The 27,358-nt window shown below is 42.1% G+C and overlaps 1 protein-coding gene across 1 annotated transcript in view; it reads right to left on the bottom strand.

Annotated features, from left to right (window-relative positions):
• CLASP1 (cytoplasmic linker associated protein 1) overlaps nucleotides 1-27,358 on the bottom strand; it is a 269,499-nt gene that overhangs the window by 141,257 nt on the left and 100,884 nt on the right. Inside the window, exon 9 of the mRNA XM_082841350.1 lies at nucleotides 13,617-13,684. Within this exon, the coding sequence (XP_082697476.1) occupies nucleotides 13,617-13,684 (68 nt within the window). The remainder of the gene's footprint in view (nucleotides 1-13,616; nucleotides 13,685-27,358) is intronic.

Below are 27,358 nucleotides of genomic sequence, written 5' to 3'. Positions count from 1 at the left end.
TCTTTCATAGTTTTTCAGTTCCATCTGCGCATTTTAAAAATGTAAATCTTTTAAAAGGAAAAAATTTTATACAATGATTCTCAAGACAGAAGCGGCACCCCTGCACTATTCTGATTTATATGTGTTTTTAATCTGCCCACTGTTGGGAAAACCATAGAAATTTCCAACCAGTAGAGTCCTTTCAAGACAGCCGATACTTATTAACAAATGTCTTGTAATTGCAAAATAATTTATTTTCATGAGCCATATACTGTGAATACACGAGAGCAGAAAAAAAAAGTTGAAAGCACATAAAATAAACAGAGGCTGATGAAAACACAGCTAACCTCGGCTCCCTGTGCCTACTTGCTCTCTCCTGGTCCTTGAAGGTCAACACTAACCTTAATAGAGCTGCAGCTTTCACAATTTTTCCTGCCTAAATGCAAATACTCGTAACAATTATTTTCCTAAGTTTCATCCGTGATCTTCAGTTCTCAAAGCAATGATAAAATACCTTAAATATCTTATTTCCTAGTTAAGCAGCAATAATTACAAACACTTTCCAGAATATATTAGAATAGCCTACCTTTCCCAGTGGTCATGACCGTCAGTGACCGCGGTACAAATAAAAACACTGCTCTGAAAGCTACACCTGCTCACAGGCACTGACGCCTCAGCAAACTCTCCACCCACAGGGCTTCTTCAGTGCGATCTGAGCACCAAGGACAGCGGCCGCCCTTATTCCAAAATGAAAGCCTACACTCTGCAGAACAGTGATTGTTCAAGGGGCGGGGGCACCTTTCCCATCTGACGCAAGTCAGGGAGCCCTCTTTAACACTGGTATCGAAAAAATGTTAACCAACTACCTGACTCCCCCCTCCCCCGCCCCCCGGAAAAACAGAGAATGCTCTTAACATAAACTTTAAATGAGAAGAAAGTCACAAAGCTATGGCATTCCCACACAGATGATAAAGAAAGCTGTCAGCTGCAGCCTAAGCTACTTAAGCTGGCGCCAGAGACAGTCCCTTCCAGGCTATTTTAGGGGCGGTCTCCTTGGTGCAGCACAGTGCCCTTGCCAGTCTTGGAGTACACCATCCCCGCGGCCGTGACTACGGAATCACTTGCCTAAGATACTGAGCCAGAATCCCAAACCTCCTAACATGCAGAGTCCAGTAAACAAGTGGGGGAGGGCTGGGAACCCATTATCGGACCTGATCCACTTATTCACAACCACTGTTTTTAAAGACTGCACAATGACGGCGGCTTAGCTTCTTAATAAAGAAAAGACAATCAATTTGCCTTTCAATGAATGCTTTGTCCCAGCTATGCTGGGCAACAGTTCAGATCTTACCTAACAATCCATCGTCACTCTATTCGTTTTCAGACTTGCAGTTCTCATTTCCAACAAACTTAGAGATGATATCTAACGTTCTTCAAATTATAAAATTTTTTAGTAAAACGACAGAGGGCAGGCTGCATTTTGCAGCAAAATGACGCCCTAGATACGTTACAATTTTCTGATTATCTACTATCTAGCTTACAGTTTTGTTAGCAAATAAGTATTTTTCCTCTAGCTACAGATTTATTATGGAATTTTCAAGATTGAACCAGCATGATACTTTCATTCTTTCCTCATGAACATGTCAGCTTTGCTCAAGAAACTCAAAAGCATGCACATTTTTAACCAAATTAACAACCATGGGCCTCATTTCAATCAAATCCAATTAAAGAACATTAAGTGGCTGCAGATAAAGGACAAATGACTAGTCTATAATTACTGGCTCTTTCATGCTGAAAATTCGATTCTCCCATGAGCATAAGCACATCTGCATGATTTTTAAAACGTACACAGAAAATAATTTGCTTTTTAAAACCCATAGAAGGAAAAACTGTAATTTTTGCTTCAAGGGGTTTGCTAATTATACGGAGATGGAAAAAAAAAAGAAAAAAGAAACATCTATAAAACAACATATTTTTAACTCCCATATTCTTGCCATTCAAAACTGAAAGGCCTTCAGGTAACCTAGCAACAAAAAAGAATCATACAAAGATGAAGTATTCTATTACAGACAGAACACCCATTTCCAGTTGCTGCTCAGATGCTTTTTCACTGCTGTTTAGTCACAAGTCTTACACTTCTAAAACGTGAAGTCCGTGGCATTTATATAAATATAATCGATTACACATCTTAGAACAATATAATTTTGAACATGTCAAGAAATACAACCCAAGACAAAACCCATTTCTTCCCTAAGAGTATTGCTATTACATTAATAGTTCCTTTCAACTTAGCTCAAATCCAGAGCTTTTATTTCTTATCAAAGGAGCATTATTGTGCACAAGTAACAAAAGAAAAAACAGATAAATTAGAATTCATCAAAATTAAAAACTGAGATGCCAAGAAAGTGAAAAGACAACCCACAGATGGGGAAAAAATACTTGCAAATCAAATATCTGATAAGAGTCTTGTTATCTAGTATATATAAAGAACTCTTTTAGCTCAACGACAAAAAGACCAATAAACTAATTTAGAAACGGGCAAAGGACCTGAAGAGAGATTTTCCAAATAAGATCTACAGATGACCAACAAGCACATGAAAATATACTCAGCATCGTCAGTCATGAGGGAAATGCAAATCAAAATAATGAGATACCACTTCACACCCACTAGGATGACTGTAATTTTTTAAAAAGAGAGGAAAAAATGGTGTTCTTTGTTTTGTTTTGTTGGAGAGGATGTGGAGAAAATAGAACCCTCACACATTGCTGGTGGAAATATAAAATGTGGAAACCATGGTGGGAAACAGTTTGACAGTTCCTCAAGAAGAGGAATATGCAATTCTTCAAACACAGAGTCACCACAGAATCCAGCAATTCCACTTCTAGGTATATACTCAAAAAGGACTGAAAACATGTTCAACAAAAATCTGTAAACTATTCACCATACCAAAAAGGTAGCAACCATCGAAATGTTCATCACTGGATGAACGGACAGGATAAACAGAAGGTGGTCCAGCCATGCAGTGGAACAGAGGTGCTGATGCACCACGACACGCACGAACCTTGAAAACATCATCTTAAATGAAACAAGTCACACAGACGTCAACACGTACTGTGTGGTTCCATTTACATGAAATGCCCAGAACAGGCAAGTCTGTAGAGTAGATTCGCAGCTGCTGGGGCAGGGGTGGAGGTTAGGGAATTAGGAAGGTGACGGCTACGAACACCGGGTTTCTCTCTTGCGGTGACAAAAATGTTTTAAAACTGACTGTGGTGATGATTGCACATATCTGTAAATATGCTAAATATGACTGAAGTATATACTTTAAGTGGGTGAATTGTATGGTATGTGAATTACACCTCAAAAACACCATTTTTTAAAAAGTGCATTATCGTTAAAGAAAACGGGCATTAAATTTTAAATGTATACTCCAAAATCACCCAAAACTCTACAAGAAACACAAGTATGAGAGTTATTCTCAAATGATGTTCTATTTATTTAAAAAATAAAGAAGAATATATCCCTGAGATGGAGCAGTGGAGGAGAAACCTATCGTTTTGAGCACCAACCCCATCCGGGCACGGCTGGGAGCTTTACACCCGACCTCATTTACCCTGCAGAGCACAGGAGTGAGCCGGCTCCCAGGAGGGAAGCGTGGTGCCCCGAGTCACACGGCCCGCGTGTGGGGGCAGAGAAGCCTTTCCTAAGGAGGAACGATGGCCACACTCGTCCACAGCAGCCCCTTTCGGCTTCTCCCTGACGCTCTGTCTACCTGTCCCGTGGGGGACTCGGGCACCCACACTCCAAAACGGACACCTGCTGTGGCCACACACAGTCACCACTCATTAAAGTGTTAGGTCCCTGTTGAGTCACTTGTTAAGTCCTCCTGCTGTGAACAGAGGCTGAATTTTCACAAATGGGGTTTGAGAGACAGTTCACTCAACAGACCGGCTTGTTGGCTTGTCGGGTCAGCCTAGGAAATACACACGTACGAATCAAACACGGCGGCCTTCCATCCATCAGAACCCTGGCCCAAAGGCAGTTCAGGAACCTGGAAATGAGCCCCATGTTTCCATCCTCTTTGCCTTTGACTCATTTCTTCCTCAGGTCTAACTCTCATCTGGTACCCAAGAATCCATAGGGAAAAGCAGAAAACAAGAAGGACTGGGGTACCTCAGGTACGAAGTTTCCACGTATGCACTCTGTGTTATCAATAATAAGAGATTACAGAGGAAAACACTGATGCCCCTCAAACGAGCCAACCCCAGAGGACTCACCAGGACTAAGAACAGAAGACAGACGGAGGTGTTTGGGGCCCAGAATGCCCTGCACTCAGGGGGCTAAGAGTCCAATGCAGAAGAGGGACATCGGTCAAATCACCAAATGCAGCAAAGTAGGGGATGCTTGGAAGTGTCCAACAGGGAGGTCAGGGAAAGCTTTCTAGAGCCAGAGGGAGGGAACACTGAGCTGGAAAGGATGAGGAACAGCGAGATGAGAAAGAGGAGACAGAAGAGACGTGCACCAGGGTCTCAGAGGAAGGGTAATGAGGACAGGTGGCCCCAGGGGAGGGCCGGGATGAGAAGGCTGCAGGGCCAGATGGAGCACGGCTGCAGCAGGCCGCTAAGGACTGGGGGGTATCTTGAGAGCAATGAATTGAAACAGGAAGAAGATTTTGTTTTAATCATGTGAGTAGTGAGGGCAGGAGGCAGAATCCACCTGCAACACAGAGCTGCTCGGAAAACCTTCGTCTAACCCTATGGGATGGAAGCCCTCCCCACAGCCACCATCAGCACGCAGCTAACGTATGATGTTCACACCTTTCCCTCCTCTTGAAACAAACAGGAGTCACCAACTGTAATTTGTTTTCCTCTGTTCTTATAAATTTATTTATTTAATTTATTTATTTTTGGCTGCGTTGGGTCTTTGTTGCTGCGCGGGGCTTTCTCTGGTTGCGGCGGGCAGGGGCTACTCTTCGTCGCGGTGCGTGGGCTTCTCATCGTGGTGGCTTCTCTTGTTGCGGAGCACGGGCTCTAGGCACACGGGCTTCAGTAGTTGTGGCTCACGGACTCTAGAGCGCAGGCTCAGTAGTTGTGGCACTCGGGCTTAGTTGCTCTGCGGCACATGGGATCTTCCTGGACGAGGGCTTGAACCCGTGTCCCCTGCATTGGCAGGTGGATTCTTAACCACTGCGCCACCAGGGAAGCACCCCCGTTCTTAAAAGTAGACGATAACAATGGTGTGCTTATTTTTGGGAGATTAATGCTTGCAAAATTCCTAAGAAGAATACACCTAATCTGGAACTGATGCTCATTTTCTATATTAATGTTTCTACTAAAAAATACAGAAAGGGCCAGGCCCACGTCTTGAACCCGACTTGAATGACATAATGTGTTCCAGCTCTTCTTCACTTACAGCCCATTATTTCTGATGAATGGAGGTGAAACAAGGCCTGGTGAAGCTGGGTGGCGCCCACATGGGGCTCCATTATTCTCATCTATGCACTTTAGCATACATTTAACATTTTCCAAATAAAGAAATGAACAGGGAAGGGGGTCAGAAGACCTTGCTCTGAGGCCGCCCCCAGGTGCGCCCAGAGAGTTTGGCTACAGGCTGTGTCCACCTTCAAGGATCTGAGCAAGGACCCGACCTGCTCAGACTTCTGGAAAGTGAACATCTTTCAGGCTAACGTCAAAGTGACAGTGCAGGTAATACTTATAAATGTTTTTAACACTGTCCTGGCTGAAGGAAAAAGGAGACAGGAGAAGACCTCCTGGCCTCAGTCTCTTCCACCACAGAGCAGTCTTCATCCAGAGAGAAAGATCGGTCCCCTCATTTCGGCGACGTCGCACAACAGACCAGACCGGGGGTAGGAGGCAGGGGGACCGCGAGCAGGTGGCTTCAACAGTGCGGGCAAAGGGGCTGGAGAAGAGCGCTGGGGCCACTGAGAGGCGTCCACAGCCACAGGAGCCAGTGGCGAGGCACCAGGCGGGGAGGAAGGTGGGGCCTCCGGGGTGACAGGCAAGTCCTGATTCACACGCCTGGGTGGACAGTGGAGCGGTCGTCCACGGGAGATGTACAGAGGGAAGCTAGGACAAGGTCATGTTGAGGTGTTCTGGGTTTTGTCTTTGGGACATGAGTCTGGGTACGTGTCTCCAATACATGAAGAAATGTCAGACAGGCAGCTCCTTCACATACGGTTAGCAGCATTGGACGCATTTATGGAAACATGTTATCTGGCTAGTAAACAGAGTTCCGGCCATGGAAAATTATAACCCAGAGGAGAGCACTGCCTGAGAAAGAGAAAGGCATAGAACCGAGCCAGCCTTAAGAATTTAGTGGCAAGTAGCAGAGAGCAAACCTAGAAACAACAGCCCAATAGCAGGAAAAAAACATCAAAAGGAGGTCAGGCCAGAGGAGGCAAGGAGGAAGGATGCTTCCAGGAGGAGGAGATGGGGCTCAGCAGTGTCCAGCATGGTGAGAGGCCGGGCAGGGTGAAGACTGGCAACGCCAGCGGGTGGAGTAGCGTGGCCATCACCCCGTAACAGCGCCGGCAGCTGTGTCGGTGACGTGAGCTGACCCCGAGCCTGGAGCAGTCTGAGGAGGTGACTAGGCGAAGAGACTGAGACAGGGAATACAGATGTTTAAAAAAGCAAACCACAGGACCAAGACGGAGTCACTTACACTAGGCCGCACAACCAGAGTGGGGCTGAATACCTAACCCAACTGCTGCTTCAATCTCCCTACCAACTGCGGTCTCACGCGGTCAGTCAGGAATTTCCCAGTCGGCACCAGGGAGGTCACCCATCTCATGGGCGTCCTCCAGCCCCAGTGAAGGTGAGGTCACTGCCACACAGACCCGTCCCGTCCCCCACAGGTGGGTTACTTTAGCCTGAAATAATCTTTTCTGTTTATGACTTCCTTGCCTTGCCTTTAAAAAACCTTTCCCTTTCTCTACTCCTTTTGGAGCAACCCCCCAGACACACACACCCTCGCTAGATGGGATGCTCCCCAACTCAAGACTCGTTCAGTAAAGCCAAGTAGATCTTTAAAATTTACTCAGTTGAATTTTGGTGTTTTTTTTTTTTAACACTGACGTCTCAGGAGAAGTTTGCTGTACAGGGGAGGAGAGAAGCAGAGCAATGAGAATGGCTGGAGATATACGTATGCGTGTTTTTACCGAACGACACTCGGCATGCTTAAGAGTCAACAGTCCAGACAAAGGGGGGGCGAGGGGTGAGAACAAGTGCAGGCCAACCTCTCTCATGAAGTTAGGTGCAAAAAAACTGCTCGACAAGGTACTCACAAACCGAACACAACACTGTATAAAAAGAACTGTACACTATGACCAAGTGGGATTTATTCCAGGTATGCAAGAGTGGATTATTACCTGAAAAAAATCCATCAATATAACGTCACAATATCATCAGGCTAAAGAAAAACAGTATCAACTGACATCAAAAAAAGCATTTGAAAACAAAAAAAGCAACACCCTAAAAGGAATCCAGATCGGAAAGAGAGAAGTAAAACAATCTCTATTCACAGATTAAATGACCTAGTATATAGAAAATCCTAAGGAGTCCACTGGAGAGGAAAAATCTAGCTAAAAAATGGGTTAAGCAAGGTTGCCAAATACAAGATCAAATATAAAATTCTACTTTATTTCTATATGCTGGCAAAGAACAATCCAAAAATAAAATGAAGAAAAGAATTATATTTCCAATATGACCAAAAAGAATAAAATACTTAGGAATAAATTTAACCAAAGTAGTGCAAGACTTATAAATTGAAAACTACAAAGCATTGTTGAAAGAATTCCAAGACCTAAATAAATTGAAAGGTATCTTACATTAATGGATTAGAAGGCTTAATGCTGTTAAGATGGTAATATTTCTCAAACTGGTCGACAGGTTCAACACAGTCCCTACCAAAATCCTGTAATTCATATGGAAATGCAAGGAACCCAGCAGAGTCAAAACAATCTTGAAAAGAAGAACAAAGTTGAAAAGCACAAACTTCAACCCAAATGTCCTTCAACTGTTGAGTGGATCAACAAAACATGGTGTATTTATAAAAAAAAAATGTTATTCAGCCATAAGAAGGAATGAAGTACTGACATATGCTACCAGGTGGATGAACCTTGAAAATATTAAGTGAAAGAAGCCATACACCATATGATTCCATTTATATAAAATGTCCAGAACAGGCAAATCCACAAAGACAAAAGACAGGTTGTCAGGGACTGGAAGGACAGGGAAACAGCTAGTGCTAATGGGCACAGGTTTTCTTGGGGTTGCTGACAATTTTCTAGAATTGGACAGTGGTGATAACTGCACAATTTTCTGAATATATGAAAAACCACTGAATTATGCACTTTCACAAAGTGAATTTTTTTGGTATGAAATACATCTTAATATTTAAAATATGCTGACGATCAGGCTTCCCTGGTGGCGCAGTGGTTTAGAATACGCCTGCCAATGCAGGGGACACGGGTTCGAGCCCTGGTCCGGGAAGATCCCACGTGCCGTGGAGCAACAAAGCCCGTGCGGCACAACTACTGAGCCTGCGTCCTAGAGCTCGTGAGCTACAACTACTGAGCCCGTGAGCCACAACTACTGAAGCCTGTGCGCCTAGAGCCCGTGCTCCGCAACAAGAGAAGCCACCACAAAGAGAAGCCCGCGCACCGCAACAAAGAGTAGCCCCCGCAAGCTGCAACTAGAGAAAGCCTGCGTGCAGCAATGAAGACCCAACACAGCCAAAAATAAATAAATAAAATATGCTGATGATTTCAGAAAAAAGTCCAACACCCATTTGTAATAAAAAGCCAGATAAGTAGGAATGAGGTAGTAGAACTACCTCATCTTGCTAATGAACACCTACAAAAAGACCTACAGTTAACATCAAACTTAGTTATGGAAAACCTAGGACTGGGAACCAGGCAAGGAGGTCCACTCTCACCACCCTTATTTTACATATGGCAGAAGTTCTAGCCAGTGCAATAAGGCAAGAAAAGGAAAGAAAAAGTATACACATCTGAAAGAGACAAAACTGTTCCTGCTTGTGGATGACATGACTGTCTACGCAGAAAATCCCAAGGAGCCAACAAAAACTCCTAGAACTAACAAGAAAGTTCAGAAAGGTTGCGATACAAGCTGTATAAAGAGCAAGCAGGAGAAAGCAGAGGGTGGATGGGTTGAAAAAAGTAGAAGACTCAATGGTCTAAAGTCCAGAAGAGTTCAAAGAATGCTTTTACACTGGAAGTCAGTGGGCAAATAAAAAGGAGAAGCTGGGTCGCGGGGGGGACTTTTATTCTGCTGCTACTGCAGCTTCTCTATGCTACCTGCTACCTAAATGTTCAATGGCTCCAGCAAAGAAGAAAATGAGGTGGTTTATTTTTTGACAGCAATTAAACACCTTGCTGATCTCCCAAAGTTACTGATGAGAGACCAAGCTATTTGGGTTAGGAATTCTAAAATCTTTATATATGCGCCTTTCCGTTATTCTATTCTGGCTCTAACAATTAAAACAGTAAGTCTACGCATCAACAGGCATACCTCGTTTCAGTGCACTTTTTCATTACTGTGCTTTGCAGGTACTGCGTTTTTTTGGTTTTGTTTTTTTACAAATTGAAGAGTTTGTGGCAAACCTGCGTCAAGCAAATCTACTGAAGCCATTTTCCCAAACAGCACTTGCTCCCTTTGTGTCTCTGTGTCACATTTTGGTAATTCTCACAATATTTCCAATTTTTCCATTATTACTGTATTTGTCATAATGATCTGTGATCAGTGATCTTTGATGTTACTATTGTAAAAAGGTTATGACTTGCTGAAGGGTCAGATGATGTTTATCATTTTTTTAGCAAATAAAGTATTTTTTAATTAAGGTATGTACACTGTATTTTTTTTCCAGATATAATGCTATCGCACCCTTAAAAGACTACAGTATGGTGTAAACGTAACTTTTATATGCACTGGGAAACCAAAAACTTCATGTGACCCATTTTATTCCCTTTACTGCAGGGGTCTGGAACCGAACCTGCAATGCCTCCTAAGTATGCCTCTACAGTAAAAAGCTGAACAGGTCTCTAAGAAATTTTGAGTTAAGGCTTTCTTACAATCTGTTATTTTTTAACACAGAGCCTAAGAGAACTGTCTCCATCCTCAACCCTACCCCTATAAGCACACACACACACACACACACACACACACACACACACCGGACACACACGGACACACACACATACATACGCACATTTCACAAAAATAAGGAAACGGGGGGCAATATTCACACCTGGACAATTAGAATAAAACGTTGCTGGGATGCTCCCAATGCCACAGGGTTTTGGTATTCCTGATGATTAAATCATATTGTCAGTTCATTAAAACTCACAGAGTATTCAAGATATATGTGAATCAAGCCATCATGCTGTATCCCTTAAACGTATACAGTGATGTAGGTCAATTATTTCTCAATAAAACTGGGGGAAAAATACTCATGGAGTGCATATATATAATCTTCTAGGCAAGGCCTCCAACATGGTGTGGTCTTTCTCCCCATTGCCAGCACTGTAATGAGATTCTGTCTCATATATAATAAAGGCATGAAGCACAAACTTGCTTTTCTGCCACCAATGCTACCTCCTTGCCCATTACTTTCCATCTTGGTGTCAACAAGTTTTAAACTGGAAAACCACACGAATACACACACACACAATTAAAAGCATGTGTCAAGCCGGTCTCTTCAATAAGTGATGCTGGGAAAACTGGACAGCTACATGTAAAAGAATGAAATTACAACACTCCCTAACACCATACACAAAAATAAACTCAAAGTGAATTAAAGACCTAAATGTAAGGCCAGACACTATAAAACTCTTAGAGGAAAGCATAGAACACTCTCTGACATAAATCGCAGCAAGATCTTTTTAGACCCACCTCCTACAGTAATGAAAATAAAAACAAAAAAAAAACAAATGGGACACAATTAAACTTAAAAGCTTTTGCACAGCAAAGGAAACCATAAACAGAAAGAAAAGACAACCCTCAGAATGGGAGAAAATATTTGCAAATGAAGCAACTGACAAGGGATTAATCTCCAAAATATACAAACAGCTCATGCAGCTCAATATCAAAAAAACAAACAACCCAGTGAAAAAAACGGGCGCAAGACCTAAATAGACATCTCTCCAAAGAAGACATACAGATGGCCAACAAACACATGAAAAGATGCTCAACATCACTAATTATTAGAGAAATGGAAATCAAAAGCACAATGAGGTATCACCTCACACCGGTCAGAACGGCCATCATCAAAAAATTTACAAACAATAAATGCTGGAGAGTGCGTGGAGAAAAGAAAACCCTATTGCACTGTTGGTGGGAATGTAAACTGGTGCAGCCACTATGGAGAACAGTATGGAGGTTCCTTAAAAAACTAAAAATAGAGCTGCCATATGATCCAGCAATCCCACTCCTGGGCATATATCCAGAGAAAACCATAATTCGAAAAGATACATGCACCCCAGTGTTCACTGCAGCACTATTTACAATAGCCAGGACATGGAAACAACCTAAATGCCTATCAACAGAGGAATGGATAAAGATGTGGGATATATATATATACACACAATGGAATATTCTCAGCCATAAAAAGGAATGAAATAGTGCCATTTGCAGGGACATGGACAGACCTAGAGACTGTCATAACAGAGTGAAGTAAGTCAGAAAGAGAAAAACAAATATCATATAATATCGTTTATATGTGGAATCTAGAAAAATGGTACAGATGAACTTATTTGCAAAGGAGAAACAGAGACACAGATGTAGAGAACAAACTTATGGATACCAAGAGGGGAAGGGGTGGGTGGGTGGGATGAACTGGGAGATTGGACTTGACATATATACGCTACTATGTATAAAACAGATAACTAATGAGAACCTGCTGTACAGCACAGGGATCTCTACTCAATGCCCTGTGGTGACCTAAATGTGTAGGAAATCTAAAAAAGAGTGGATATATGTATACATATAGCTGATTCACTTTGCTGTACAGCAGAAACTAACACAACATTGTAAAGCAGTTATACTCCAATAAAAAAAATAATAAGCGTAAAACAAAACAAAACAAAAAAATAAAATACAAAATAAAAGCACGCGTCTAGCAATTGGCTGGACAACTCTGCCCACACACACTATCAACCCCCCTCATCGCTGGTCTCAGCTCTACCGATGATACAGTTGAAAGCACATAGAAAAGTATATATAAAGGTAGAGGGTAATATGCAGAAATTATGCCATGGTTAAAACTGCATACAAATTATACAGTTATAGGAAAATTAATTAGAAGATAATACAGAAAAATGAAAACTGATTTGCTGGTGATAGCAGAATCATAATTAATCTTTCTTTCAATACTGTAACGATTTTACAAATGTATGAAAAAGAAATTTTAAAAAAGCATTTTATAAGAAACATGCTATTTAAAAACAAATTCCGTACTGGTAACGACGGGTACACAACTAGAGTGTGAGCTTAAAGACCTGGATTCTGTTTCCTGCTCTGCCCTCAAGTACTATGTCCCTTTGCAGGAAATCACTCAAACTTCTTTAACAGCCTCAAGATAGTCAAAATCTGAAGGCTACGCTATGATCTCAGATCCCTAGCAATACTGAAACAGCTATGATACAATGATTATCCAACGTTAGAAAACTTCTTGTTGGCAACGGACTTTCTGATGACTTCCAAACGGCGTTAAGGATAAAGAAGAGAAAAAAAAAACAAAGTTCTTACCCTCATGAATAAACAAAAAAACAGTTCTGCAGTAATATTCATTAAGGAGGAAAGTCACGCCAGGTGAGGGCAGAGAGCGTTCCCTTACAACACTGGGTGCGCTGTTCTGGACACCTGTGTAATGAAGCAAGACTGCAGCCGAGCTCTGGGTGGGATAAGGAGGAGGCCCTAATGACAGCTGGGAACAAGAGCCTCAAGCAGAAGGAATCACAAGCACAGAGGCCCTGAAGCAGGAGAAACATGCTAAAAATTAGCAAGGAAGCCAACAGGCTGGAGCCAAGAGAACTTTCAGGAAAAACAATGGTAGATGACCTCAGAATGGGGGCTGCAGGTCAGGCAGGGCCCGGTGGGGCACCGCGAGTCACTGCGCTGGGAAACCTCTGGGGGATTCTGATGAACAAGGGATTAACATTACTTGCGCTACATTCTAAAGATCCCCACTGGCTTAACAAGCCCATAAATAATATCCCTACACAGGCTGCTGAGTGAAAAACAGACTTTAGGTGTGGGGAGAGAATAAAATCAGGAGTGCAGGCAAAACACCGTGATGGCTTGTACTAGGAGGAGAGGAGCAGTTACACAGGGAATCTTTGGGATTCTAGATGTATTTTTAAAAATAAAGGCAACAGGATTAGCTGATGGATTCAGTGTAGGTTACAGAAGAAAGTCAATGACAACTCCACAGTTTCGAGCTTGGGAAAGTAGGTAAATGGAGGTTAAATCTTGAGACCTAGAAACTCCTATCAAGGTATCAAATTCAGCTATTCAGGAATAGCATATAGTGTAAGTAATACTTATGCTAAAAGTGGAAGTGAAGAAGCAAAAGTAGAATGGTTGGTTTTTCTACTCACCATTTGCAGACTGTATCATGTTTCCTGATTTTTGGACTTCATCAAATTTTGTAAAAATTACATTCAACCTGTATGAAAAATATATATATATATATTATACAAACTATTAACCGTATTACAATTACATTAACATATTTACAATCATAGTATACACTGAAGGTGAGTCTCACTCATTGATAACAGACCCATCTAACAACAACAGTAGCTATGCTAACAGCATTATCAATAGCCAACAATGAGTGAGCACCTGCTTATTACAAGCCAAGCACCGACCTAAGCTCTACCTGAAAAATCTCCTTTGATTCTTGTAACAGCTGTATAAGGGGTTATCAGTATCCCCATATGACAGACGAGAAAATCAAAACCCCCTTACTTAAGGTAACACACTTGGTCAGGGTAGAGATGCCAGCCCTGAGCGTAAGAACCCAGAGCCCAGGCTCTCAGACATTATACTAAGCTGACTGACGTCTCTACCCAAAATGTATGCATCATGAAAACTGTTTATATCTCCTATTTCTGTCTAAGCACAGACTGCTGATTACTCAGGACAAAGATTTTCAAAATGCATTGATATTACAGTACAAAGGCTTTTCTGTGACTTTTGCTTATTTTAAAAATGCTGTAAATAATTTCTCTAGAAGCAAATGTTGTGACTGGATAATCCTCAGCTTAAAAATCTGCATGACATGTATTTTCTATTAGTGGATCATTTTCACCATGACATTTTAAAAGAAGCAAAACTCCTTAACCACCAAATATTCCATCCTAGTGACACCGAAAATGAGAGGAAAACTGGGGGTGGGGGTGGGGTTTACCTTGTAGGAAAACTCAAGAAAAAAGAGGCTTTCCGAACGAAACACAGATATATTGGAATAAGCCTAACGGTTGAGATTCCAAAGTCACGCACTTTTGCATTGAAACCTACGCCACCCACTTCCAGGACTAGACTAGAAACGTTAGCACTTTCCTACAAACCAGCCTGTCATACAAGCTCTAATCATTTCAAACATGTTTGATTTCCTTTCCAACCAGGATGGAAGCCCCTTGGGTATAGGAATGGGACCTATATTATCTTTGGTATTCTGTGTACACCACACATCACATCATGCAGGAGGGTGACATCACCGAATGAGAAGGCTGGTGCCTGGTCCCGTCCCCGCGCGTGGTGGAAAACTAGGTAGTTCACACACCCCGGTCTCAGCTCATGCACTCGTTCATTGGCTGAGCCAGCACTGAGCTAGCTAGATGCTGAGTGTGGGAAGGTCCCACCCTCTAGAGCTCCTACTTACCTCTACTTCATTCTATTCTACTTAGACTGTGACATTCTAGGAAACAAGGGAGCCAAAAACACTCATAAGCAAACACGAGGTAAGTGAAGGGGATGAACCAGCCTGATAACACGGCCCCTCCCGCTTCCTGCCCTATGGCGGATATTGATCTTTTCAACCCATCTTTCCATCTAAGTCCAGATGTAGCCTCAGAATCCTTCCCAAAACTGCTCCAGGCAGCTACGACCAATGAATCAAAGTCGGCACTGAGTTAAAGTTCTACTTGTCATCCCAGGACCAGATGAGTAAAACTATTGCTCACTTGCAACTCCCGTGGTTACTAAAAATCTGGAAAGATGCCTTAGAATCAAGTTCTTATGATGTTCCCATCACCTGCCCTTTGATAAGTAACAACGATCCCCACTGGCTTAACAAGCCCATAAATAATATCCCTACACAGGTTGCCGGGGCCTGCCCTGACCAAGTTACCACTTTATTGCATCATAGCCACACCCTCTGACATGAGCATGTCTGCAAGGCTGCACATCGGGGACAAAGGGCACCTCCAGCTGGTTGTCCCTGAAATCACTGGGAGGGGCGAGTATTTCCTCCATTCCTGGGAGAGCGTTCACCATTATCGATGGCAACGGTGGAAGCACCTGTAGATTCTCTGTAGCTCGCAGGTAGGGTCTCCTCACAGCGGCCACGGGACCCACAACCGCTAGGCCCAGACGACTAGGTACGGGAAGGCTAAGATGATTACCGCTGTTGGCACCTGCACCATAATTCAGAATTACTTCAGGCAGCCGTGCTTTCCAGCTCCTGCCTCAACAGCTGCCTAGACAATGGCTCCCGCCCAGATGACCACCCCGGGATCACAGGAGCCTGGCTTTATGACAGCCCGAGAGCAACAAAACCTCCCCTGGGAGTGCCTTCTGTCTCCTAGCCCTGAGCACAGCAATACAAAATGCCCCTCCCAGGACCTACCAACTTGCACAAGTCTGAAAGGGTGAGTTTTACAGGTTCAAAGACGTTGAATACATAACTAATGATAACCCTCTGCAGCCACCCATTTTTTTTGCACTTTCTAAATTTTAAATCTTTGGATCTCAAATATAAAATAAATTTCTTCACTAGTTTGACAAATAACCCAGTACCATTTTCCTCTGATTTTTCTGAATTTAAATTTTATTTTCAACTCTTCAATGCAACGGGTGTTTATTTTACTGTAAGATTTAGATCTAATTACGCCTTCCTAGAATATTTTATAAGTTTAAAATAATCTCCTAAAAGCAAATACTAGTAATCTCATGGTAAACAAGCTCCAGTTCTACACTCGGAGTTTATAATTGGCTTTTCAGTCCACTACTCTTAAATATGAGTACGTACCAAGGATTATAAACTATATGAGCAAAGCTTGTAATATGAAAAAGAGAGACCAAAAGGAACACATACATACCCCACCCCCAAATCCCAATTTAGAGAAAAGACTACGAACAGATTGTTTGTTTGTTTGTTTTTTTGCGGTACGCGGGCCTCTCACTGTTGTGGCCTCTCCCACTGCGGAGCACAGGCTCCGGATGCGCAGGCTCATTGGCCATGGCTCACGGGCCTAGCCGCTCTGCGGCATGTGGGATCTTCCCGGACCCGGGCACGAACCCGTGTCCCCTGCATCAGCAGGCAGACTCTCAACCACTGCGCCACCAGGGAAGCTCCAAACAGTTTTTAATATATTATTTATATTTCCAAAGAGATGAGAAAATATTTTAATTATAAAAGCACACAGGGGGCTTCCCTGGTGGCACAGTGGTTGAGAGTCTGCCTGCCAGTGCGGGGGACACGGGTTCGAGCCCTGGTCTGGGAGGATACCACATGCTGCAGAGCGGCTGGGCCCGTGAGCCACAACTGCTGAGCCTGCGCGTCTGGAGCCTGTGCTCCGCAACAAGAGAAGCAGCGATAGTGAGAGGCCCGCGCACCGCGATGAAGAGTGGCCCCCGCTTGCCCCAGCTGGAGAAGGCCCTCACACAGAAACGAAAACCCAACACAACCATAAATAAATAAATAAATTAAAAAAAAATTTTTTTAAAAAAGAATGCAACACAATTCTTTAAAAAAAAAAAAAAAGCACACGGGGAGGAGCCCTTCAAAATGGCACCATAAGGACCTCTGAAAATCTGCTCCTCCAAAGAAGCAAAGAAAACATCAGCAAAATCAAGTTTTCCAAAACTGGAAATTAAACAAAGGCTTGCAACAATCCGAGCATTCTTCAAGCAAAAAGGCTGAATCTTGGTAAGAACAGTAAGTTTTCCATTGCTTTGCAAGTGCCCTATTTCCATCTCAACTCAGGCTGAAAACCAACAGCCTCACAACCACTAGAAAAAGTTGAACAAGTCTGGAGCCCCTAAGAATCCGCATTCCCAGAGAACTGTCATTATCTGACCTGCCTGGCATATCCCTGAACCCCCATTCACAGGGCTTGTCTTTATCGCACCTCACTCAGAGCATGCTCAGTGTGAGACCCTTTTCCCTGAGGCCACAATCAAAAAGAATCCACAATGACTATTTAACACGGCAATAACCGCTGGGGCAAAGAAACTGACCAAAAAACTTATAAGGAAAAACTGGAGGATGAGATGTTCTCAGGAAACTTTGAAAAGCTCTGACACATTCCTGGGAATCTAGAAGATCGCATATATGGACAAGGCTGTGTGCATGCCTGAGAATGACCCAAGGCACTAACGTCTCACCTCTGCCTACCGTGAGATTCTGCACAAGCAGGCAGTAAAGAGACATAAGGGCAGTAACTTATAAACTGCCTGCCAGAACACTGAAAGCACGTCCCAACACACAGAGCCTTCAGCAAAGGGACTGAAGGAAACCCCTGTCCAATCATCAGCTGAACGCTAACCTAACCAAGGACAGATGACTATAGTAAACACACACAACCAAAAAATACAGACTTTACAGCATTAGTTCAGATAAGTCACTAAACAAGCAATGAGCAACGAAAACAACACCAACAACAGCAAGCCTGGGGAAAATATAAGAACCAAGGTCTCACCAAATACAGAATATCAATGAAGAGATGGAAAACATAAGAATCATACAGAAATTCACGAAATGAAATTAAACATTTATAAACAACTAAAATTAAAAATTCAGGGCTTCCCTGGTGGCACAGTGGTTAAGAATCCATCTGCCAATGCAGGGGACACGGGTTCGAGCGCTGGTCCGGGAAGATCCCACATACTACGGAGCAACTAAGCCCATGCGCCACAACTACTGAGGCTGTGCTCTACAGCCCACGAGCCACAACTACTGAAGCCCGTGTGCTACAACTACTGAAGCCTGTGCGCCTAGAGCCCATGCTCTGCAACAAGAGAACCCACCGCAATGAGAAGCCTGCGCACCGCAACAAAGAGTAGTCCCTGCTCGTTGCAACTAGAGAAAGCCCGCACACAGCAACGAAGATCCAACGCAGCCAAAAAATAAATAAATAAAATAAATAATTTTTTTAAAAAAATAAAAATTCACTAGAGAGGCTCAACAGTGATTTCGGAGAAAAAGCAGCAGCAAACTTGCAGATGAGTCAACTGACACTATCATGTCTGAGAAACAGAAGAAAAATGAACAGGAAAAATAAATAAATAAATAAACAGAGCCTCAGAGATTATCTTCTTACTATACCAACATACACTTAATTGGAATCCCAGGAGAGGGGAAAGGAAGAAGGACAGAAAAAGTATGTGAAGAAATAATGACCGAAAACGTTCTAAATTCATGAAGCTCAACAAACTCCCAATGGGATAAACTTAAAGAGATCCTAACCTAGACACATAATAAGCAAAGGATTAAAAGAAAAGACAAAGAGAACACCTTGAAAACAACAATAGAGAAGCCATTCATCACGTACAAGGGCTCCCCAATAAGATTAGTAACTGATTTTTCATTAAAAACAATGGAGGCAAATGTAAAATAGACAGCTAGTGGGAAGCAGCCGCATAGCACAGGGAGAGCAGCTCAGTGCTTTGTAACCACCTAGAGGGGTGGGATAGGAGGGTGGGAGGGAGGGAGATGCAAGAGGGAGGAGATATGGGGATATATGTATATGCATAGCTGATTCACTTTGTTATAAAGCAGAAACTAACGCACCATTGTAAAGCAATTATACTCCAATAAAGATGTTTAAAAAAAAACCCAAAAACAAAAAACAATGGAGGCCAGGCAGCTGTGGGATAATATATTCAAAGTCCTGAAACTAAAAATCTCAACCAAGAATTCTATATCCAATAAAATCAACCTTCAAAAATGAAGCGGAGAATCCTCTCTGGACCAAAGACACTTCAGTCTTTACATGAAGCCATACTACCAATATAATAAAGTGCAGACTTTATTATATTGTCTTTATTATTATATTGCATGGTGGCGGGGGCCGGGGGGATGAAGGAGAATTTAGGACATTTCTTGATAAGCAAAAAATAAAATAAGACTGTGAATTGAAATGAAAGAACACAGTACAAGAGCCCAAATCCACATGGAGACATAAAGAACACCAGTAAAAGTTCAGTCAGCCTTCCATATTCGTGGGTTCCACATCTGGGGATTCAACCAACCATGGACCAAAAAGATTTTTTTTTTAATTTTAGAAAGTTCCAAAAAAGAAAACTTGAATTTGTCACATGCCAGCAACTATTTACATAGGATTTACATTGTGTTTAGGTATTTTAAGTAACCTAGAGATGGTTTAAAGCATACAAGAGGATAAGTTATATGCAAATACTACACCATTTTATATAAGAGACTCGAGCAACCATGGATTTTTGGCATCCACAGGGGGTCCTGGAACCAATCCCCCACACATCACAAGAGGTGATGAAAAACTACAAAGGTAAATATAAAACACAGGTAAACATAAAAGACAGTACAAATGTTATTTTTTTGTTGTTAACTCTTCGCTGGTCCTACATGACTTAAAAGGACACTGAATAAAGCAATAATTATAAAACTGTATGTTGGCTAGCTTATAATGTACAAAGGTGTAATCTGTATAACAAGAATAGCAACAGAGAGGTGGGGAGAAAATAGGGCTATGTAGGAGTAAAGTTTTTAATACTAAAATTAAGAATAATAATTCAAACTAGACTGCTATAATTTAAGATGTTAATTGAAATCCCCAGAACAAACACACTAATAATTCCATAAAACAAACAGCAAGAAAATTAAACTGGCATACTAGAAAATATCTATTTATTACAAAATAAGGCAGTAATGAAAGGACAGAGGAACAAGAAAGTCATGACATACAGAACACAAAGAGCAAAATAAAATAGCAGTAATAGTGTACCTTATCAGTACTACATTAAATATGAATGGATTAAACACTTCAATTAAATGGCAAAGATTTTCAAGTTGAATAAACAAACAAGACCCACCTACATGCTATCTGCGAGAGATTCATTTTAGACACAAAGACACAAAGGTTGAAAGTAAAAGGATGTAAAAAGATAATCCATGCAAACAGTGTTCAAAACAGACCTAGGGTGTCTATAGTAATATCAAACAGTATAGACTTCAAGACAAAAATTGCTACCATGGACAAAGAAGGACATTTTTACAGTGATAAAAGGATCAGTGTATCAGAAAGACACAATTATAAGCACCTAAGAACAGAGCCCCAAAATATATGAAACAAAAAGTGACAGAACTGAAGAGAGAACTAGGTAATTCATCAGTATTAACAGAAGACTTCAATACTGCACATTTCAAATACAGATTCTTCTCAAGTGCACATGGAACATTCTCCAGGACAGACCACATGTTGGGCCATAAAACAAGCCGCAATAAACTTGAAAGAACCGAAACCACAGAACACAGAAATTATGATCTCTGACCACAATAGGAAAAAATTAGAAATGAATAACAAATAGAAATGGGAAAATTACAAATAATGTAGGAATTTAACAAAACAGCCCTAATAACAAACAGGTCAAAGATGAAAATAAAAGGGAAATTAGATACTACTTTGAGATGAATGAAAATGAAAGTACAACATACCAAGTGAAATAAGTCAGACAGAGAAAGACAAATGCTGTATGATATTACTTATATGTGGAATCTAAAAAAAAAAAAAAAAAAAAAAACTAGTGAATATAACAAACAAACAGACTCACAGATATAGAGAACAAACTAGTGGTTACCAGTGGGAAGAGGAAAGGGAGAGGGGCAAAATAGGGGCATTAAGAGGTACAAACTATTAGGTATAAAATAAGCTATAAAGATATATCGTACAACAAAGGAAATATAGCCAGTATTTTATAATAACTATAAATGGAGTATAACCTTTAAAAATTGTGAATCACTGTTTTGTACACCTGTAACTTATGTAACATTGTACAACAACTATACTTCAAGAAAAAAGCACAACGTACCAAAACTTATGAAATGCAGCCAAACAAATGCCTATAAGAAAACAAAGACCCCAAATCAGTAACTTAACCTTCACCTTAAAAAACTGAGAGGAAAAAAAAAAAAAGCAAACCAAATCAAGCAAAAGGAAGGAAATAACAAAGATTAGAGTAGAAATATATGAAACAGGGAAGAGAGAAACAATAGAGAAAAATCAACAAACCAAAAGTCAGTTCTTTGATCAACAAACTTGAGAAACTTTTAGCTAGACAGATCAGAAGAAAGAAGACTCAAATTACTGAAATAAAAATATGAAAGAATGCACATTACTACTGTCCTTACAAAAATAAAAAGGATCACAGGAGAACACTATGAACAACAGTATGTGAAAAATTAGTTAACTTAGATAAAATGGACAAATTCCTGGACAGACACAAACTACCAAAACTGACACAAGAAGAAACAAAATCTGAATAGACCTATAACAAGTAAAGAAATTGAATTCAGGAATCAAAACTGCATCCCTAAAGCAAAGCCCAGGCCCAAATGGCTTCACCTGTGGTGAATTCTAACAAATGTTTAAAAAAGAATTAGCACCAATCCTTCACAAACTCTTTCAAAATAGAGACCAGAATGGGAGAAACTGTGAGCAGGGGAGGACAGAATAAGGGAACTCTGTTGTCCTTTCCAGACAGTTTTTCTATAAAACGAAAACTGCTCTAAAAAATAAGTCTACTAATTAAACAAATATATATATACCCCTAAAAAACAGAAGAGGAGGGAATGCTTTCTATGAGGCTAATATTACAGTAACAACAAAACCAGAAAAGACATCACAATAAAAGTACAGACCGATACTCCTTGTGAATCCAGCAGAAGTAAAAAGAGTTGTACACCATAACCAAGTGATATTTGTCCTAGGAATGCAGAGTTGGTTTAATATCTGAAAATCAATTAATATAATACAACATATCAAGAGAATAAAAAACAAAGTTACCTCTCAGTAGATGTGGAAAAAGTATTTGAAAAAATCCAACATCCTTTCATGATAAAAACACTCAAGAAACTAGGAATAAAACTTTATCAACCTCATAAAGTCATACAGAAAAAAACCCAAAGCGAACATTATAAAATATGGTGTGAGACTGAAAGCTTTTCTTCTAAGATCAGGACAGGACAATGCTGTCCCCTCTCAGCACTTCTATTCAACATCTTACTGGAAGTTCCAGCCAGGGCTTTTAGGCAAAAAAAGAGGAAATAAAAGGCACCTAGATTGGAAAGGAAGAAATAAACTCTCTCTACTGGCAGACGACATATCTTGTATTTAAAAATCCCAAGAAGTCCACGGCAAAACCTTTAGAACCAGGGAGTTCAGCAAGGTTGCAGGATTCAAAATCAATACAAAAAAATCAATTGTATTTCCCTACATTTACAATGAACCATCTGAAATTGAAATTTAAAAATTCTGCTTACAATAGCACCAAAAGAAAATACATAGGAATTAATTTAACAAAGGAAGTGTAAGACTTGTCTGTCCACTGGACACTACTAAGCAACTGCTGAAAGTAATTAAAGACTTTTAAAAATGGAAAGACATTCTACGTTCATGGACTGGAAGGTAATGTTGTTAAGATGGCACTATTCCCCAAACTCATTACAGATTCAGTTCCTACCAAAATCCCTGCTGTCCTTTTTTGCAGAAATTGACAAACACATCATAAAATTCACATGGACACAAAAGGCACCCGGAACAGCCAAAACAATCTTTAGAAAAACAAACGTGGATTTCGAAAGTTACTACAAAGTTAAATTAATCAAGACAGTGTGCTACCAGTAGAAGGACAGACATACAGATCAACGGAATAAGAACTGAGATTACAGAAAGAAATTTTTTTTTTTGGCCACCCCACGTGGCTTATGGGATTTTGTTCCCTGAGCAGGTAGTGAACCCGGGCTCTCTTAACCACTGGACCGCCAGGGAATTCCCAAGAAACCTTTATATTAGTGGTCAGCTGATTTTCAACAAAGGTCCCACAAAGATTCCATGAGGATCAAAAGCACAAAGAGAAACTCATTAGGATGGCTATTTAACAAAACAAAACAGGAGATAACAATTGTTGGCAGGATGTGTACTGCAGACAGGAATGCAGAATGGTGTAGCAGCTGCAGGACAGAATGGTGGTTCCTCAAAAAGCTTATACCCAGGGGCTTCCCTGGTGGCGCAGTGGTTGACAGTCCGCCTGCCGATGTAGGGAACACGGGTTCGTGCCCCGGTCCGGGAGGATCCCACATGCCGCGGAGCGGCTGGGCCCGTGAGCCATGGCCGCTGAGCCTGCGCGTCCGGAGCCTGTGCTCCGCGACGGGAGAGGCCACAACAGTGAGAGGCCCACGTACCACAGAAAAAAAAAAAAAAAACTTACACCCAAAAGAACTGAAAGCAGGGGATGGGACAGACGTTTGTACACCCATTTTCACAGGAGCATTACTCACAGGGCAAAATTGTGAAGCTATAAATGGGAGAGAAAAATAACAGAATTAGAAGACCAACTAGTCCAAGCGGTCATTACATTTTTAAAGAAACTTGCCCAGATCTAGACAGCATGAGGTTCCAGCCTCAAAGGCCCTCCAAGTGCACAACAAGACATGAAAAGAGTCTCATATAAGACCCATCATCATAAAGCTTCAGACGAACGGTGAGGACAAAGAGAACCGAAGTTATTGACATACAATAAAGAATCAGAATGACTTTGGGTTCTCACTAGAAACACTGAAAGCTGGGACACAAGCAGGGGAGCGGGGACATGAACTTCAACATTCTGGAGGAAAAAAAGGACTTCCAACCTAGATCTCTAAAACCCTGACCAACTATCAATACCGAGATAGAAAAAAAATATTCTCAGACTCAAAAAACTTTCCTTCTCCACATCTTTTCTCAGAAAGCTACTGGAAGATACTCACCATTATGATGAGGGACAAAACCAAGAAGGACGTCGCTTCCGAGAAACAGCAGATGCACCTGCAGAGAAAGGTGCAGTGCAGTCCCCGGAGGATGATAAGGTAAGTGAGAGGCAGTGGAGGCGGCTGCTGTGGACTGCAAGGGCAGGCTCAAGGAGACGTACCTGACTCGAACGTACCTGACGTACCTGACTCGTACGTCAGTGGGTAGACAGCGCTGGTGCAAGAGGAGCATGCAGACAACTACACAGATGAAGGCAAGACACTAACCCAGGGAAACAGGGTGCACGGGGGGTGGGGAGAGACGGTAGAGTCATCAAAGTTCACCAAACGTAAATAGGGAGCTGTGAACAGCCTACACAGCCAGAGAATAAACTAAATGTCGTCCTCATCAAAATGAAAACGTGACTACGTTTGGTGGACGAGGAGACGGTAAGTGCCCCTGAGGGAGGGTAGGAGGAAAGAGAGCTGAAATTCACCCTCCGTAATGTGAAGTAAAATTCTTAGATTGACACAAAACTAAGAAACAGCAGTGCATGCACAGTATTTAGAGGCAGAGCAACAGATACAACATAGTCAGTAAAAACAGTTGACGGTGTTTGCCTCTCAGGAAAAATGGCAGGAGAGATAAGGAATTGCCTTTTTTCAATGTATCTTGTAAACCTAGTCAACTCTCTCTGTATGAATGACAGAAAATAAAATTTAAAAATGAGAGGGGGTATTACAGAGCACCTTTCTCATCTGCTTTTGCCCTGGGCCCTCCCTATAACACCAAAGCTTTAGCAAGCAAATTAAAATTAAAAATAAGAAAGCCTCAATTCTCCCCTTAACAATACAATCATGAGATAATAATGGCTAGTGAATGTTTATACAATTTTTATGAACAAATATTATGAGAGCTATTCAAAACTGTAGGTTCACAGGAAGGAAAAGTTTAACAAATAGTTACAATGCATCCGCTGACACGCTTCAGTTCTATCTTCAGTTCTATCTTAAACTATCATCAGATTTCAAGCTGCTGCTGTTTCAGGAGCTTGGTTCCCAGGTGATGGTTCCAGAAGAAAGTTAACACCAGTGATCTTTTTACCAAAGCTTCACAAACTAAAATACACCATATGGAATGGAAATATATTCTGCCACATACAGTGGGGTGACCGTGAGTGTGCACAGGCTGACAGCACCTGTCTGTGAAGGGAAGCCTTGGATAGTGAGTGACAGGGCACCTACCGACGTTTTCCTTAGTTCCAAGCACACCTCACAAATATCCTACGGCGTATGGCCTCGTATAACAGACAGCTAGAAGTGAAGCCTGTAGTACTTGTTTTCAGAACACATCACGTGTGTGAACTGTGAAAACAATACGTGTAAAACAATGGAAAATGGCCAAATACTACGCTGATGGAAGTTCGCAGCTCAGCTGTGCTGACACCCCACGGAGGGGAGACACCTCCTAAAATGAAGACTGGGCCAAACATCTCCACTCCCTTCTCGGGAGGAACATGACTTTAGCCAGCAGATGAAATACTCCAACAACTACTGAACACATGGCCCCAAAGCATGATCAGCTCCTCCAAAGTGAAACTGAGAGCGTACGAGTCTCTCTTCCCAACTGTGAAATGGGCAAAGAAAACTACTGCCAAAATCAGATCATTACTCTTATTCCCTAAGTCAGGTAGCTGACATTAGGAAGGCATTCTTTTTCATCACGTATTTCCTAGAGATTCAATTAATCTTCTCAAATACAGCACTCGCTCAATGAACAAACTCGGAAGACGATAACGTTTTTATTCCAGGACTAAACGCAAGTTTTAGAAAACATCAAGCAAATTCCACACTGTTTTGTTAGTGCTATGGAGTCTTGCCAAGCTGAAGACTCCCCTATGCTCTCACACAGTTAACAAAAAAACCCTGTAATGACGTAAAAGAAGTCTAGAATATTCAAGTATTCCAGTCAGCCACTTGGAGCCACACACAGCAGATACTGAATTTCCCAAACAGTATCCCAAACAGTAGGAGATTCTTTCCATGTCTTGTTTCACTTGGACACGGTCCCCAACAAAATTTAGGTGGCGGCCGGAGCCTCTGGCCCTCACAGTGTGAGATCCCACGTAACTGTCTTGTCATAAATACAAAGAAACATGAAGTTTCCGGTCCTTTCACTACAGTTTTTAAAGAACTAACAGCCTAGTTCTCCAAGCACTGTGTGTCTGCCAGATTTTTACAATAATGGCTGTAAAAGATGTGGGTCCATTTCCCTAGGCTCACCCTCTCCTTTCGGTCCAGAGTTTTTAGGAAGGATTTTAGCTAACATGAGATAATGGAAACTCTCATTCCTGTTCACAGAGGCTCTAACTCTCTGTAGCTTCTTTTTAATATTTATTTAATATTTCCTTTTTAAAAGGGGGTGAGGGGTGATGGGGGGAAAGAAACCACATGACTGGGAATCTGGAAGAGAAGGTTCTAAACCCAGCTCCAGGAGGGATCTTACCCGAACCCATCTCCGTGGAGGGGTCCCCAAGACCACCCCAGGTTTCATGATTCACTAGGAGGACTCACAGGCCTCAGCACAGAGTCACACTCCCAGCTGTGATCATTACGGTAAAAGCGCACAAGGAAAATCAGCAAAGAGAGAGGGCGTGTGGGGTGAAGTCCACGGAAAGCCGAGCAAGCTTCCCACTAGAGTCACAGGCTGAATTCCCCAGCCACAAGCTGTGACGCCGCGGGTGGAACGCCGGCCACTGGGAGAGCTCGCTGAGTCTGAGGGCAGGGTTTACGGGCGCTGGTCACCAGGCACCCCCTGCCTAAGGCTCCGCAATCGCCAGACCCCCGCAGGAGAGCAGGAGGGCAGCCACGCCCCGGCCGGGCTGCAGCAAGAGACCCCCCCACCCCCAGTCCACTCTGTGGAAATGGTGGAAGCCCCCCACATCCAAGCTCCCAGGCCGCAGCCCGGGCCACCCCTGCAAGCAGGCCTGCAGAGTGAGCTGCCTCCTGTGCTCATCTCGCTAGATCTCAGTTTCACCATGTCACCTCCCCGTCGTCGGCTGCTACAGCAACCATCGGACACGACCCCCAAATCCCACGGGGAAGACGGGGCCGGTCATGGCCTAGGCTCAC

The sequence above is a fragment of the Leucopleurus acutus genome (assembly GCF_964270905.1).
Source record: "Leucopleurus acutus genome assembly, chromosome: 6".
NCBI lineage: Eukaryota > Metazoa > Chordata > Mammalia > Artiodactyla > Delphinidae > Leucopleurus > Leucopleurus acutus.
This window is presented reverse-complemented; position numbering and strand designations above follow the sequence as displayed.